General features: G+C 48.1%; 1 protein-coding gene across 2 annotated transcripts in view; it reads left to right on the forward strand.

The window, feature by feature from the left end:
- DNAJB11 (DnaJ heat shock protein family (Hsp40) member B11) overlaps window positions 1–15,761 on the forward strand; it is a 103,928-nt gene that overhangs the window by 81,049 nt on the left and 7,118 nt on the right. The window contains exon 10 of one of the 2 annotated variants that reach the window (XM_075317817.1): window positions 12,294–12,383. In XM_075317817.1, the coding sequence (XP_075173932.1) occupies window positions 12,294–12,358 (65 nt within the window). In that variant the 3' untranslated portion in view covers window positions 12,359–12,383. Of the gene's footprint in view, window positions 1–12,293; window positions 13,389–15,761 lie in introns of those variants that run through there. The other variant, XM_075317816.1, reaches the window with a different exon arrangement.

Consider the following 15,761-nt stretch of genomic DNA (forward strand, 5'->3'; position numbering starts at 1 on the left):
TTTTCTGCCCAGCAACAGCAGAGCTCATCCCTAGCAAACGGCCCACCTCAGCACAGGCAGGCCACTGAGCAACAGCATCTATTTTCCAGTGGCTGCCCCCTGCTACTCTGAGCCTCCTGCTGACCCGGAGAGGACACAGGCCTGGGTGAGTGCTGTTTCTGATTAGGACCAGCAACTTTTCTTACTTTTTTCTCCTCACTTTTTTCCTCCTATCTCCTGTCTCCTCCCTAGTGTCTCTAGTAGGAGCCCCCTGATCAGCCATGCCTAACTCTAAGTCTTCCCGATCCAAACAGGTCCCTTTCATAATGCATTTTGCATGGTCGTCCTGCAACGAAAAATTCTCCCAAGGCCAGGCTACCCCCCTCTGCGCAGCTTGCACCCCTGACCCACAACCCACGCAGATTGCTCCAGACGCCGCCGGCACCCCCATCCCACTTGCTACTGCAGCAGTACAGGATGCACCGAGCTCCAATGCGCTCCCTCCCCCGGAGTGGCTGACTTCTCTCTCCCAGTCGGTAGATTCCCTGTCGAGGGCGTCTCTGACCATCGCGCAGGCTTTGCAGTCGCTCCCTACGCTCAGCCAGGCCCCGCAGGTCCAGCCGTCGCAGGATGACAGTCGGTCTGACCCAGAACCGACTACTGTAGCGCGGAAGCGGACCCGCACGGTCTCGTCTTCCAATTCCTCCCAGAGGTCCCTCTCCCCTCCAAGGCCCGAGTGCCACTCGTCTCCGAGACCGTGTGATGATTCAGGGGAAGAGTCGGATGCAGCCTCTCGTATGGATTTGGATCAGGCAGCCGACGTCCGGCGTATAGTGGACAGCCTGGTCGACGCGGTGAATACGACGCTGAAGCTACAACCTGACTCTGCCACCACCCAGAGCTCACAGGTATCTTTCAAACGACTTAAGCGTATTCACAGGTATTTCTGCGATCATCTGGAGTTCGCCAAGATCTTACGCAAGCACAGGCAGCAACTGGACAAGACATTCAACAATGGTAAGTCGATTGATTTACACTATCCCTTCCCCGAGGATCTCAGGAAGGAATGGGCGGGCTCACCGGTGGTCGACCCTCCGGTCTCCTGTCTCGCCTCGCATACAGTTCTATCTCTGCCGCAGGGAACATCGCTCAGTGATGCCACGGACCGGAACATCGAGAGATTCGCCCGTTCGGCTTTTGAGGCGGCAGGCGCGGCCCTGTCTCTGGCCTTCGCCACCGTCTGGGTAGCTAAGGCCATGGTGACCTGGGCCGACACCCTCCGCAGAGGACTTCGCTCGCAGTCTGGCGATCCCGAGCTCGTCAACATGGCTGCACAGATTGCCCTAGCGGGTGAGAACATCATTAACGCATCTCTGTCTACAGCCAATTGTGCAGCACAAGCGGCCAGCAACACGGTGGCAATCCGTCGGGCGGCCTGGCTCAGAGCCTGGAATGCAGACGCGGCTTCAAAGAAATCACTTTCTGCCCTCCCGTTTGCAGGAGGCTGACTGGGGACAGGCTCGATCAGATTATCGCCGAGGCTACGGAGGAAAGAGCACCTCCCTTCCACAGCTGAGGCCAAGGCGTTTCCCACGCCGCCAGCCAACCTCAGGTTTTCGCCCCTTTCGCAGCTTCAGTTCCCCGGCACAGCCTAGGAGGAACAGATCCCCCGCAGAGAAGCAGGAAGAACCCGTCTTTCAAAACAAATCCCTCCTGGCGTTCCAGACCACGCCAGCATCTAGATCTCAGCGATACTCCTCCAAATGACTCCTGGTCTTCGCGCGTCAGCGCAGACCAGGTGGGGGGGCGCCTTTCTCTGTTCCAACACGTCTGGCTCCCCTTGATCACAGACGCTTGGGTCAGAGAAATCCTAGTCTCGGGTTACAAGATAGAGTTTACGACAATTCCTCCAAGCCGCTTTTTCCCTTCCCATCCTCTCGAGTCGGACGCGCGAGCTCGCCCCTTTTTTCGCGCCATCAAATCTCTGCACCGCTCAGGGGTCGTGATTCCGGTTCCAGATTCGGAACGGTTCAGGGGAGTTTACTCCAACCTCTTTGTTGTCCCCAAGAAGGATGGCACTGTGCGCCCTGTTCTCGACCTCCAGATCCTCAACAGGTACGTCAGAACCCGAAGATTTTGCATGGAGTCCCTCCGATCGGTGATTGCCTCCATGGAGGTTGGCGAATTCCTCGCCTCTCTGGACATACAGGACGCATATCTGCACCAAAGATTCCTACGCTTTGCCGTAGCACACGATCATTATCAGTTCACTGCCCTACCGTTTGGTCTTGCGTCTGCGCCTCGAGTGTTCACGAAAGTCATGGCTGCTGCCATGTCGATCCTACACTCCAGAGGTGTTTTGGTAATTCTATACCTGGACGACTTACTGATCAAAGGGTCCTCTTTCAACGACTGTCGTCTAAGTGTCCAGGTCACCATCGACACTCTATTTCGTCTCGGTTGGCTCATCAATCGGAAGAAGTCCTCGTTGACCCCGGCTCGCCGGATTACCTTCCTAGGCATGGAGTTCAATACCATCCAATACCATTTTTTTTTTTTTCTCTTCTTTGAGTGCTTCCTACCTGTTTGTAATTCTTTCATGTGCCTCACCCCTGCTGGTCAGCTGATGTTCATCTGGGTCAATGAGACATGTATATAAGTACTGCACTAGGTCTATGACCGTGGTCTGTGTGCGTGCCTCTGGATAAGTGCCTCATAAGTGTCAGAAATATACCAGAAATGAACCAGACATGACCAGAAGGTAAACTTCAGCTCTTTCTAACCAACTTTCCCACTGACACAACTTACTTGTTAAATCATATACTTACCACACTACTCCCACCATGTTCACCTATGCCCTCACAGTCTTTGCCCCTCTCCTCCTCACTCTCCTTCGCTATCCCCACACCCCAGCACCCTCTAAGCAAATATTCATCTCCCCGTCCCTTTTGCCTTCTCATCTGTCCTCATCTGCTGACCTATTCCTGAACCTCAGATCGCTCCTAATATCGCGCAGACCATGCCGTCCACTCTCCTTCTCCCACCTGCTCTCCCTTTCTCTACTCCTTCTCACTGCTGGTGACATAGCCCCCAATCCTGGCCCCCCATGGATGGTACACCCCTCTTTATCACCCACCCACCACTCTCCACATAATAGTAACTACCGCAATCTATCCAACATAAAAACTATTCCCCTCTCACCGACTCCGCCGCCCCCTCTCTCAGGAGCGCTCTGGAATGCCCGTTCAGTGTGTAATAAACTGCACATCATTCATGATCTCTTTACCTCCAGCAATCTATCCTTTCTGGGCATCACTGAAACATGGCTGACACCATCCAACTCTGCCTCCCCAGCTGCACTATGCTACGGTGGCCTGCACTTCTCCCACACTCCTCGCCCTGGCAATAGACAAGGTGGAGGAGTGGGCCTCCTCCTTTCTAACAACTGCAGCTTTAATCCAATCCCACCTCTACCCTCCCTCGACCTGCCTTCCTTTGAAGTGCACTCTGTCCGAATCTATTCTCCCTCCAACCTCCAAGTGGCTGTCATATACAGACCCCCGGGCGCCACCACTGCCTTCCTCGACCACTTTTCTGCCTGGCTTCTACACTTTCTCTCTGCTGACATTCCCACCATCATCATGGGTGACTTCAACATCCCCACTGACACTCGCCAACAAGCTGCTTCCAAACTCCTCTCCCTTGCTTCGTCGTTTGGCTTAACTCAGTGGTCCACCTCTGCCACCCACAAAGATGGACACACACTAGACCTTATCTTCACCCGCCTCTGTCCCCTTTCTGACTTCACAACTTCCCCCCTCCCCCTATCTGACCACCATCTTCTGACCTTTTCAGCCCTGTCCTCCTCACCTACCCCCCCTGTCCAGCACCTAGCACATCCCCGCAGAAACCTTGCACACCTCAACATGCACACCCTCGCCGACTCTATCCTCCCACTGTCCTCCATATCGTCCCTCCACGACACAGACAGCGCCACCACCTTCTACAACACCACCATCACATCAGCTATTGATTCAGTCGCTCCCCTTGTGCATGGCAGAGTGAGACAAATCAATAGACAGCCCTGGCACAACAGCCTCACTAAAAAACTTCGGCAAAGGTCTAGGGCTGCAGAGCGGCGGTGGAAGAAAACGCACTCCCAGGAAGACTTCACCACATTCAAAAATGCAATTCACACATTTCGCTCAGTCCTCACCTCCGCTAAACACGATTACTTCAGAAACCTCATATCCTCTCTAACACACAACCCCAAACAGTTATTCAACACTTTCAACTCCCTCCTTCGCCCACCACTGCCCCCTCCAACCTCCCTCATTTCTGCAGAAGACTTTGCCACCTATTTCCAAGAAAAAATCGACCTAATAAGGCAAGTCTTCTCTGCTCAGCCACCACAACCCCTTCATGTAGCTGACCACTGCCCCTCTCCCATAAACTTCCTCCCCACCATCACCGAAGGAGAGCTTGCACGTCTTCTCTCAAAAGCGCACCTCACCACCTGCGCACTTGACCCCATGCCATCCCACCTCCTTCCCAACCTCACCACCATCCTTACTCCAGCCTTAACCCACCTCTTCAACCTATCTTTAACGACTGGAACCTTCCCCTCTGCCTTTAAACATGCAACAGTCACACCTATCCTAAAGAAACCTTCCCTCGATCCAACCTCTACTACCAGCTATCGCCCCATATCACTACTCCCACTTGCCTCAAAACTCCTGGAACAGCATGTCCATGCTGAACTTTCCTCCCACCTCTCCTCTAACGCTCTCTTTGACAACCTACAGTCCGGCTTCCGTCCACATCACTCTACCGAAACTGCCCTGACTAAAATCACAAATGACTTGCTTACTGCCAAAGCGAACAAGCACTTCTCTATACTCCTACTCCTAGACCTGTCCTCAGCCTTCGATACCGTTGACCACTCCCTCCTATTACAGACCCTCTCTTCCCTTGGTGTCAGAGATCTTGCCCTCTCTTGGATCTCTTCATACCTCTCAAATCGCACTTTCAGTGTCTCCCACTCTCACACAACCTCTTCATCCCACCATCTCTCTGTTGGCGTCCCTCAAGGCTCTGTCCTAGGACCCCTACTTTTCTCTATCTACACATTTGGCCTGGGACAACTCATAAAGTCCCATGGCTTCCAATACCACCTATATGCCGACGACACCCAGATCTACCTCTCTGGCCCAGATGCCACATCTCTGCTGTCCAAAATCCCGAAATGTCTATCTGCTATATCCTCCTTCTTCTCCTCTCGCTTCCTAAAGCTCAATGTGGCCAAAACTGAACTAATCATCTTTCCTCCGTCTCACCTACACTCTCCACCTGATCTATCTATTACAATAAATAACACCACGCTCTCGCCAGTACCCAAAGTTCGCTGCCTCGGAGTGACCTTTGACTCTGCCTTATCCTTCATACCACACATCCAGTCCCTCACCACCTCCTGCCGTCTTCAACTCAAAAATATTTCCAGAATCCGCCCTTTCCTCAATTTGCAATCTATTAAAATGCTAGTGCATGCCCTCATAATCTCCCGCCTCGACTACTGTAACATCCTCCTCTGTGGCCTCCCTGCCAACACGCTCGCCCCTCTCCAGTCCATCCTTAACTCTGCTGCCCGACTTATCCACCTCTCTCCTCAATACCACCCCGCTTCTCCCCTCTGCATGTCCCTCCACTGGCTTCCAATCTTCCACCGTATCCAATTCAAACTTCTAACACTGACCTACAAAGCTGTGCATAATCTTTCCCCTCCGTACATCTCCGAACTACTCTCCCACTACACTCCAACACGTCACCTCCGGTCCTCCCAAGATCTCCTCCTCTCCTCCTCTCTCATTCGCTCCTCACGCAACCGACTCCAAGACTTCTCCCGAGCATCCCCAGTCTCCTGGAACTCGCTGCCTCAACACGTCAGACTATCCCCTACCCTTGCAAACTTCAAACGGAACCTGAAAACGCACCTGTTCAGAAATGCCTACAATCTACAATGAACTCGCTGCCGCCCGACCACCGTGCGGAGCTGCCGCCCGACCACCGTGCGGAGCTGCCGCCCGACCACCGTGCGGAGCTGCCGCCCGACCACCGTGCGGAGCCGCTGCCTGACCTACACCCCACCTATTGTCTCCTCCCCATAATCCTATAGAATGTAAGCCCGCAAGGGTAGGGCCCTCTTCCCTCTGTACTAGTCTGTCTACTGTAACTTGTATATGTATTCTGTATGTAACCCCCTCATGTACAGCACCATGGAATTAATGGTGCTCTATAAATAAATAATAATAAAAAATAAAAAAATAATCCAAGGACGCGTGTTCCTTCCACAGGAAAAGATTGTCTTCCTCCGGAAAGACGTCCAGACCCTCCACCACTCCAGAGCGCGGTGTCCATACGATTTGGTATGAGGGCCCTCGGTCGGATGGTGGCGGCAATAGAGGTGGTTCCGTTTGCCCGCTTCCACCTTCGCCCTCTTCAGCTATTCCTGATGCACAATTGGGACAAGTCTCTATTCACCTTGGATCGCAAGATACATTTGTCCCCGAAAGTCCGCTACACGCTGCGCTGGACCAACAGCCAGAATCTCGTCAAAGGAACGTCGTTCTTACCGGTGCACTGGAAGACAGTCACCACCGATGCCAGCCTTCTGGGCTGGGGAGCGGTCTTCCATCAACACACGGCTCACGGTCAGTGGTCCTAGCAGGAAAGCCGGCTCCCGATCAATGTTTTGGAGATCAGAGCAGTCCTACGAGCCCTGCAAGCTTTTCAACGCCTTCTCCAAGGGTCTCCAATCAGGATACAATCGGACAACGCCACGGCGGTGGCATACATCAATCATCAGGGTGGCACAAGGAGCGTCATGGCGATGAGAGAGGTGAAGAGGATCATACAGTGGATAGAGTCTCACAACGCCAGGATCTCCGCGGTACATATCCCCGGCGCAGAAAACTGGGCGGCCGACTACCTCAGCAGACAGGGTCTGGCGTCGGGCGAATGGTCTCTCAACAGAGAGGTTTTCGAGCAGATTTGCCACAGGTGGGGGACTCCGGATGTGGACCTGTTGGCCTCGCGGTTCAACAATCAAGTCCCACAGTTCATATCCCGCTACCACGACCAGCAGGCGCCAGGAGTCGACGCCCTCATTCTTCCATGGAATCAGTTCAGACTACCGTTCATCTTTCTGCCGCTGCCACTGATCCCAAGAGTCCTCAAGAAAATCAAGGCAGAGGGCATTCCGGTGATTCTCATCGCTCCAGAATGGCCCATGCGAGCATGGTTCGCAGAACTCGCACAGCTCGTCGCAGACACCCCATGGCGGCTTCCAGATCGTCCGGACCTGCTCTCTCAGGGTTCGCTCTTCCATCAAAATTCAGGGGTTCTCAATTTGACGGCATGGCTCTTGAATCCTGGCTGTTAGCCCAGTCAGGATTTGCTCCAGAAGTGATTCAGACTATGATTAGGGCTCAAAAGCCTTCATCTTCAAAGATCTACTACCGCACCTGGAGGGCCTTTTTTCAGTGGTGCGAGGTCAACTGAAATCTCTCCCCACTAGTTCTGTCAATACCGACGCTTCTAGCGTTCCTTCAGGCAGAGTTGCAAGCGGGTCTCTTGCTGGCAACCATCAAGGGGCAGGTGTCGGCTTTGTCTGTTCTTTTCCAAAGAAATCTAGCATCACGTCCGCAGGTCAAAACGTTCATCCAAGGTGTCGCTCATCTGAATCCGCCCTATCGGGCTCCGCTAGAACCATGGGATCTTAATCGGGTTTTAGGATCCCTCCAACTGGCTCCATTTGAACCGCTCAAAGAATCTTCATTCTCACACTTATCCTGGAAAGTGATCTTTTTGGTGGTGGTCACTTCAATCAGGAGAACGTCTGAACTGGCAGCTCTTTCGTGCCGTTCACCTTTTTTTGTTTTTCACCAGGACAAGGTTGTCCTGCGTCCGTCTCCGGAGTTCCTGCCGAAGGTGGTGTCTCCTTTTCACCTGAATGAGGATATCGTGCTTCCATCTTTTTGTCCGGCACCCACTCGCTCCTTGAAAAGGTCACTACACACTCTGGACTTAGTACGAGCGCTCAGGACTTACGTCTCGAGAACTGCGCCTTTCCGCAAATCAGACAACCTCTTCGTCCTGCCTTCTGGTTCCAAAAAGGGCATGCCGGCGTCCAAGGCTACCATTGCCAGATGGATCAGGTCAGCCATTTCGGAGTCCTACCGAATCAGGGACAAGTCCCCTCCGAGGGGAGTAAGAGCCCATTCCACCCGTGCAGTTGGGGCGTCTTGGGCAATCAGGCACCAGGCTTCAGCCGAGCAAGTCTGCAAAGCCGCAACGTGGTCCAGTCTTCATACCTTCACCAGGTTTTACAAGGTCCACACCCAGGCATCAGCAGATGCCTGCCTTGGGAGAAAGGTGTTGCAGACGGCCGTCGCACACCTCTAAAAAAGGTAGTAAACATTTGTACAGAGCGTTCCTACAGAATTTGTGCGTTTGTTTTGGATCTGTAGGACGGCTTATGTACCCACCCAGGGACTGCTTTTGGACGTCCCATGGTCCTGTGTCCCCCAATGAAAGCGATAGAGAAAGAAGGATTTTTGTGTACTCACCGTAAAATCTCTTTCTCTGAGTCTTCATTGGGGGACACAGCACCCACCCTATTTGGATTGTGAGGTCTTCATTTACCGGATGCCGATGTGGTTTGCGGGTCACCTTTGTTTCCATCCGGCTACTATATATTTACATGCCAATAAGGCACTGTGTTTTTTCACCACACATTTTTCTCTTGTATTACATTGTTTAGTTATGGTTGTTCAGGTCTCTCCTACTTCTGCTTTTGCACAAAACTGGCATAGTCCCGCCTCCGGCTCGGGGTGTACACTGCCAGGGAGGAGCTAACTCTTTTCATGTTCACTTAGTGTCAGCCCCCTAGTCACAGCAGCATACACCCCATGGTCCTGTGTCCCCCAATGAAGACTCAGAGAAAGATTTTATGGTGAGTACACAAAAATCCTTCTATTAAAGCACAGCCTGGGTGCTTACATAGCCTACACAAGATAAAAATGGCTCTAAATATTGGTACAAAAAAGAATAGAGATGAGAATGAGGGTCTACACACAAAGCGGGAAATACGAGGGAAGGGGGCAAGAAGTTGATCATCCTCGTAATACCTGATATTTGTATTGAGACAATGAAATTCCCAGATACAGCTTTACAAAAAAAAAAATCTTATCCCTCTATAGACACAAAACCTGTTCTCAAACATCTATACCATAAGTCCGTATAGTCCGTTCAGTACCGTCCGTTCTCTCTGGTTTTTAAGTCATATAATCATATATCCTATTGATAGTTATTTCCTTTTTTGGAAAATTCAGAGCCAACCTAAATAAACCCCACTTGATGCTGCCAACTAAGGACACATTGGGGTGTATTAGTACATCAAAGAGAAAACAAAAACAATCCCCATCACACAACGTCCCAAGGAGAATATGGGGAATGCATAACCCGATGCGTCTTTCCTCACCAGGGGTCTTATTCAAAATTTCTCTACCAAATGATTTAGGTGACTGAAAATTCAGTTTGACCTTATCTGGTTAGAGCATGGATGTATACACTATTTATATTTACTGCAGACATAGTCGTTCTTAATCAGTAAGACTAAAGGCCCCGTCACACGCTACGATATATCTAACGATATGTCGGCGGGGTCACGGAGTTTGTGACGCACATCCGGCATTGTTAGAAATGTCATGGCGTGTGACATCTCCGAACGACTGTTAACGAGCAAAAAATACTCGCCTTATCGTTGCTCGTTGACACGTCGTTAATTTTCAAAATGTCGTTCCTCTTTCTGTGCGCTGGTTGTTCATTGTTCCCGAGGCAGCACACATCGCTACGTGTGACATCTCGGGAACGACGAACACAGCTTACCTGCGGCTGCCGGCAATGTGGAAGGAAGGAGGTGGGTGGAATGTTACGTACCGCTCATCTCCGCCCCTCCGCTTCTACTGGGTGGCCGCTGTGTGACGTCGCTGTTACGCCGAACGTCCCTTCCCCTTCAGGAAGAGGATGTTCACTGCCCACAGCGACTTCGTTAGAGAGGTAAGTACGTGTGATGGGGATTAACGACATTGTGCGCCACGGGCAACTAATTGCCCGTGACGCACAAACGACGGGGGCGGGTGCGATCGCACGTTATATCGTACCGTGTGACGCCGCCTTTAGATAAGCTAATACATAGATATCTCCATATGAGTTTCTCAAACAAATAGTCAAGCTGTAATATGTGACTATTTGGGTCTGTCTAGACTGAGGCAGGGGACAAATAACCACATTCATTTTTCTGTGTGTGGGAAGGGGAAAACCTTTTCCATGCTATGATAGTGGCTTGCGATGTATATCTCCTTAATAGTGAAACAGTTTAAAAAATTACAGCAAATCCAAAGTGGACAAAGTTTTTATTATAAAAAATTCAAAATTTTATTTTTTAATTTGATTACAAAGTACCGCATTTTAATGGCTGGTACAAAACTAACACTGTATCCTAGACTACGCGTTTCAGCGATATGCTACACCTTCATCATGGTCTGTATGGTAAGCTGGCCCTTTTTCTTTTTCTCTACATCTCATTAATGCTTTAGTATTTTTCACTCTTAATCTGATACAGGTTTAGCTTTCATATTTGTATCCCCATGCTCCTGTGTCACATCACAGTCTGGACTCAAAAGTCGTATGGTGAAGAACTACTCACACAATACTGGGCTAAATGCCCATCCACAATGGTGCACGTGCGTCCCCTATTTCCTGCTTTGTGTGTACACCCGCATTCTTCTCTCTATTCTTTGTTTTTAGAGCCATTTTTATCTTGTGTAAAGCGCCCAGGTTGTACTTTTTTAATATATTTTTTCAATAAAGGTATTTTTATGAGTTCTTTTTGTATTTTTGCTGTGAAAACTATAGCTGGAACCGCCGGTGCAGCTGAGGCAGGTAGCACACCCAGTGTAGACTGACACAGGAGTACCGACGGGGGAAATAAATGAGCAAAGGATACTGAACACTGACACGAGGACGCACAGCGGACAAGGGGACCTGACAACGAGCTGGCTAGGGAACAAACCACTAACCAATCACGTTGATCAGGCAACTCCCCTAGTGAGAGAGTACCTTAAGTACCCAGTGCTTCTCAGAGATGGGCAGAGAGGCACTTCCAGGAAATGACACGCTGGCCCTTTAAGAGAAGGGCATCGGTGCGCGCACGCCTTAGGAGCACTCCCAGAGGATCTGTGTGGCGTGCACAGACCCAAGGAGGGGGAAGCAGAGAACAGCCACATGGAGGACAGCAGGGAAGACAGGCAGCGTTGTGTGGGCCGGCCGTGGTGGTGACTGTTGGGCTGGAGGAGAACTAGCAGTGCAGGGATGTCGGCGCTACACTCTCCACAGCTTTCACCAACAATAGCGTGTTCAAATTGGGCTTCTGATATAAAACTTACAGTGATCATCTGGTTCCAATCTTCAGTTTAACAAGAGGGATAGTTTGATAAGACAACCTTTTTAGCCTCTTTATTCATCAAGACCGACACATGTCTTTTAATGAATCTGGTGTGTATGAAAAGTGTAATGCGCTTTCATTTACATTTTGCCACAAGTCTCTTACTCCAGTTGCGACCTGGCGTAAGATTGTGATATAAGGAAAGCCGATGCTCGTCATAACTTTGAGCAGAGGATGTCACGCCCCATACTGCCCCAGCTCCTCTCAGTTTGGTGGAGCTGGGTGAAAATGGCGTGAGGCCACCAAATTTCTAAAATGATTTTAGAACAGCATCACGTTGCACCAAATTTTACTACATCAAATGTGCATCATGCTGCAACAAATACTTTGTACCAGGCTTACTAATCAAAAGAAAAGACGTGGATGCAGTTAGTGGCCACAGTACAGGATCTTACCTGTTATAGCCGATGGAAATCAATTTGCAGGACCCAGTCTATCAACTCTATTTAGCCCTTGAACGATGGGATTATCTAGTGTGACTTGCATTTGATAGATGTGGCATTGGGAGATGGATGTAGGATTACTTCTTTGCATGAGTGTATGTACAGTATATAGTATATGTCCAGCCTATAAAACTGTATTAACTGATTATTAGCTGGTTTTACAAAAGATCTTTCCAGGAAGTGGACCTACATGGTTCTATGGTATTGTGTGGAATATATTTGTAACTAGGATATGATATCTTTTAGAATGTTATTTTCATGAAATGTGTAACATAACCAATGGTAATATTTTTTTCTTGTGTTTTTAGGTGTGAGGCAACTGTTGAAACATGGATCAGTGCAGAATGTTTATAATGGACTTCAGGGCTATTAATCATGAATTACATTTAGGCAAAAGAGTAACTGGATATATTTATTCTGGGTTTCCTTTTTTGTTTTTGGTGTTTGTTTTTTTTTTTTTTTTTCTTTTTTAATATAAAAATAATGATCCATTGAATTGGTCTTCTTATAGTTTGTAGCATTTTTATACTTTATCAATGGTGATGAAATCTGCATCTTGGCACAGAATACCGTGAATATGATACATAGTCATTTTTACATGAATGGCACTTTATTTTACACACTTCACTCATATTACACTTATTGGGACACATTTGGAGTCAGCAAGGATTTTGTTCCCCTTTTTTGGGGAAAATATCTGCCTCATGGAGCTTTGCATTCCTCTGGATCAACACACTCCATGAATGGCAGTATAGAGGGTCTTTTAGGCTATATGTGCACGCTGCAGAAAAATTGTTAACAAAAAAAAAACCACCTTGTGCCAGAAAAAGCAACAAAAAAAGCATGCTTTTCATGCCAGTTTTTTTAGTGAAAGCAATACCTGGAAGGGCTAAAAAACATAGGACAAAAACGCACAAAGAATTAACATGCAACAGTTTCTTGTGGTTGTTTTTTTTTTTTTTTTTTTGTCAATCCAAAACTGCAGGCAAAAAAACCCAATGTGCCCACAGCATTTCTTAATTCTCATAGACTTTGCTGGGAGAAAGAAAGACATGCAGTTTTGGGCAACAAACTCCAACAAAAATCGCAGCGTGCATACACAGCCTAAGAGTATGACTATGACCCTTCTCCAAAGAAAATAAATGCTTTATGTATTAAAGTATCATGACATGCAATTCATTAGGTTTAAAAGGTTGTGCTAACAATTGAGTACATAGAACAGCCCAAATGCAACTAACACTTACTATGTCACACTTGGATTCATTTCTTCTTGTTTTGGGATTCTAGTTACATAGAACTGACTTTCATATGATTCATACCATCCTTTGTCTGCTTTGCTGTGATTTGTACTGTGTATAGTAAAGAACCATTAAAGAAACACTTTATTAAATATTTTCAAAGAACTTAGGCTATGTACCCACGTTGCGTTGTGTCCCTGCAGAAATTTCTGCAGCGATTTGAACAGCACATGTGCGCTTCAAATCGCTGCAGAAACACTGCGTAATGAATGCAGTGAAAAAGCCAATTTCATGCGCTCTGGATGCAGCCCCCACCATAGACAGAGCGGGACCTGCATCCAAAGCGTACGGAATAAGTGACATTTAAACACAAGGAAAAACTGGCCATACCAAATTGGGTGAAACACCGGGGAGTCACTAAATGGTGATCCCTCGGTGGGTATATTCTTTAGATAGCATGGAAAAACCGGAGGAAGGAAGAACAAAACCAAAGAGGGTAATGGTGAAATATAAATATTTTATTTATTATAGTGCAAAAATATCCATAAAAACATGAGTATATGGAAGGTCAAAAACAAGGGAATGGGGTAAAGGTTCAGAAATGGGCTGCACAAAATGACAGTAGCAATGAAAGGGCCCCTCTCCTGCACAAAGCGACCCACCGTAGTGAAGATGCAAAATAAAGAGGGGGATGAAAGGTAAGCCTGATAGGATGAGAAATGTGGTATACTGAAAAATCATATAAGTTTTAATCTAGCAGTAACTGCAATGGCAAAGTGCAGGGACTGGAAATCTAATGTACCACAGTATAGTGGAGAAAAGTGTTTATTTAGTGGTTAAATGACCAGTCCATGCACCAGGACATACAATAAAGATATAATATCTGTGCATATAGGTAAGATGTATTTATTATACATGCACTGCCACTGCACTGCAATGGTTTAGTATAAGTGAAAAAACCGATAGAAGCTGCAGAGATTAAATTTGCATTGGAAAGCAACAAAAGGTAAATATAAATTCCAAAGGTTACCTGTTTAAAGATGGTGGGTCGCAGGGAGCAGGAGAGGGGTCCTCCCAACGATCGTTTCACTGCAGGAGCGCTTTTTCCAGGGGCAGTACAGGAATAAAAGGAGATGTGGCTCTTTAAATAGTGTTGGCACAAATGAGGCAAGTCATACAATAGTGAACAGATGCGGCGCACGCGCTGATCACCGAGGGGTGAGGGTGGGGAGGCCACAAGCACCGTCACTCAGGCGCACGCCCAGGAGGCAGGGAGGCGTCACCATGACTCCCGGGCATGCGCACACGGCGACGCAGGGCATCCACGCAGCCCGACCGTCGGCAGGTCAGCGCGTGCACACTAGTACAGACAGAAGATCTCCTCTGACAAGACATGTAAGAGGTATGAAATAACGGAGTGTAAACACAAGTATGAAATGCATAAAGACAGCGTTATGGGGCACATAAAAAACAGGAGACATGGGCACGATAGATGCAGGTTTCCATATATTAGTTAATCCAGGAGGCATTAGAAAGGGTGGTTGGATATAACAATGGATCCCAAAACATAGTCTCATATTCATATAAAAACACATAGGAAGAGACCTAGAGGAAAAAAACATATAAGACAGAGGAAAACATTTAATACAAGGTACACAGAAGTAAATAGTCTGTACATTTGCCAACATCTTGTGATGTGGATAAATAGGCACAAAATTGCATAATTAGCACAAGCTGTCGTGGGTGTTACCCTTGTGGTCATTGTGTGGCGTGCAGCAACATCCTTCGGAGTAAGTCCTTTTCTCTGCTCTGGAAACTTTCCCTTCCCTCTCTCTTTTTTACCATTGGAGCCTTAAAATTTCTCTGGCTGAGTGTTGGCCCTCCTCCCTGATATCCTCACTTTGCTCTGTTCTTTATACACCACAGAGCCTTGCTGTGCCCCCTCGCAGTCTCTCTTCTAATTTATAATGATCTAATTTGCAACATATATATTTTTTATATATAAAGTCTCTTTTTTGGAGCACCATACACCTCTCTATGCGCTCTTATCGTGTACGAACTTTGACAGCTTGTGCTAATTATGCAATTTTGTGCCTATTATTTATCCACATCACAAGATGTTGGCAAATGTACAGATTATTTACTTCTGTGTACCTTGTATTAAATGTTTTCCTCTGTCTTATGTTTTTTTTCCTCTAGGTCTCTTCCTATGTGTTTTTATATGAATATGAGACTATGTTTTGGGATCCATTGTTATATCCAACCACCTTTTCTGATGCCTCCTGGATTAACTAATATATGGAAACCTGCATCTATCGTGCCCATGTGTCATGTTTTTATGTGCCCCATAACGCTGTCTTTATGCATTTCATACTTGTGTTTACACTCCGATATTTCATACCTCTTACATGTCTTGTCAGAGGAGATCTGTCTGTACTAGTGCGCACGCGCTGATCTGCCGACGGTCGGGCTGCGTGGATGCCCTGCGTCGCCGTGTGCGCATGCCCGGGAGTCATGGTGACGCGTCCCTGCCTCCTG

Source organism: Anomaloglossus baeobatrachus, chromosome 7 (genome assembly GCF_048569485.1).
Source record: "Anomaloglossus baeobatrachus isolate aAnoBae1 chromosome 7, aAnoBae1.hap1, whole genome shotgun sequence".
Lineage (NCBI taxonomy): Eukaryota > Metazoa > Chordata > Amphibia > Anura > Aromobatidae > Anomaloglossus > Anomaloglossus baeobatrachus.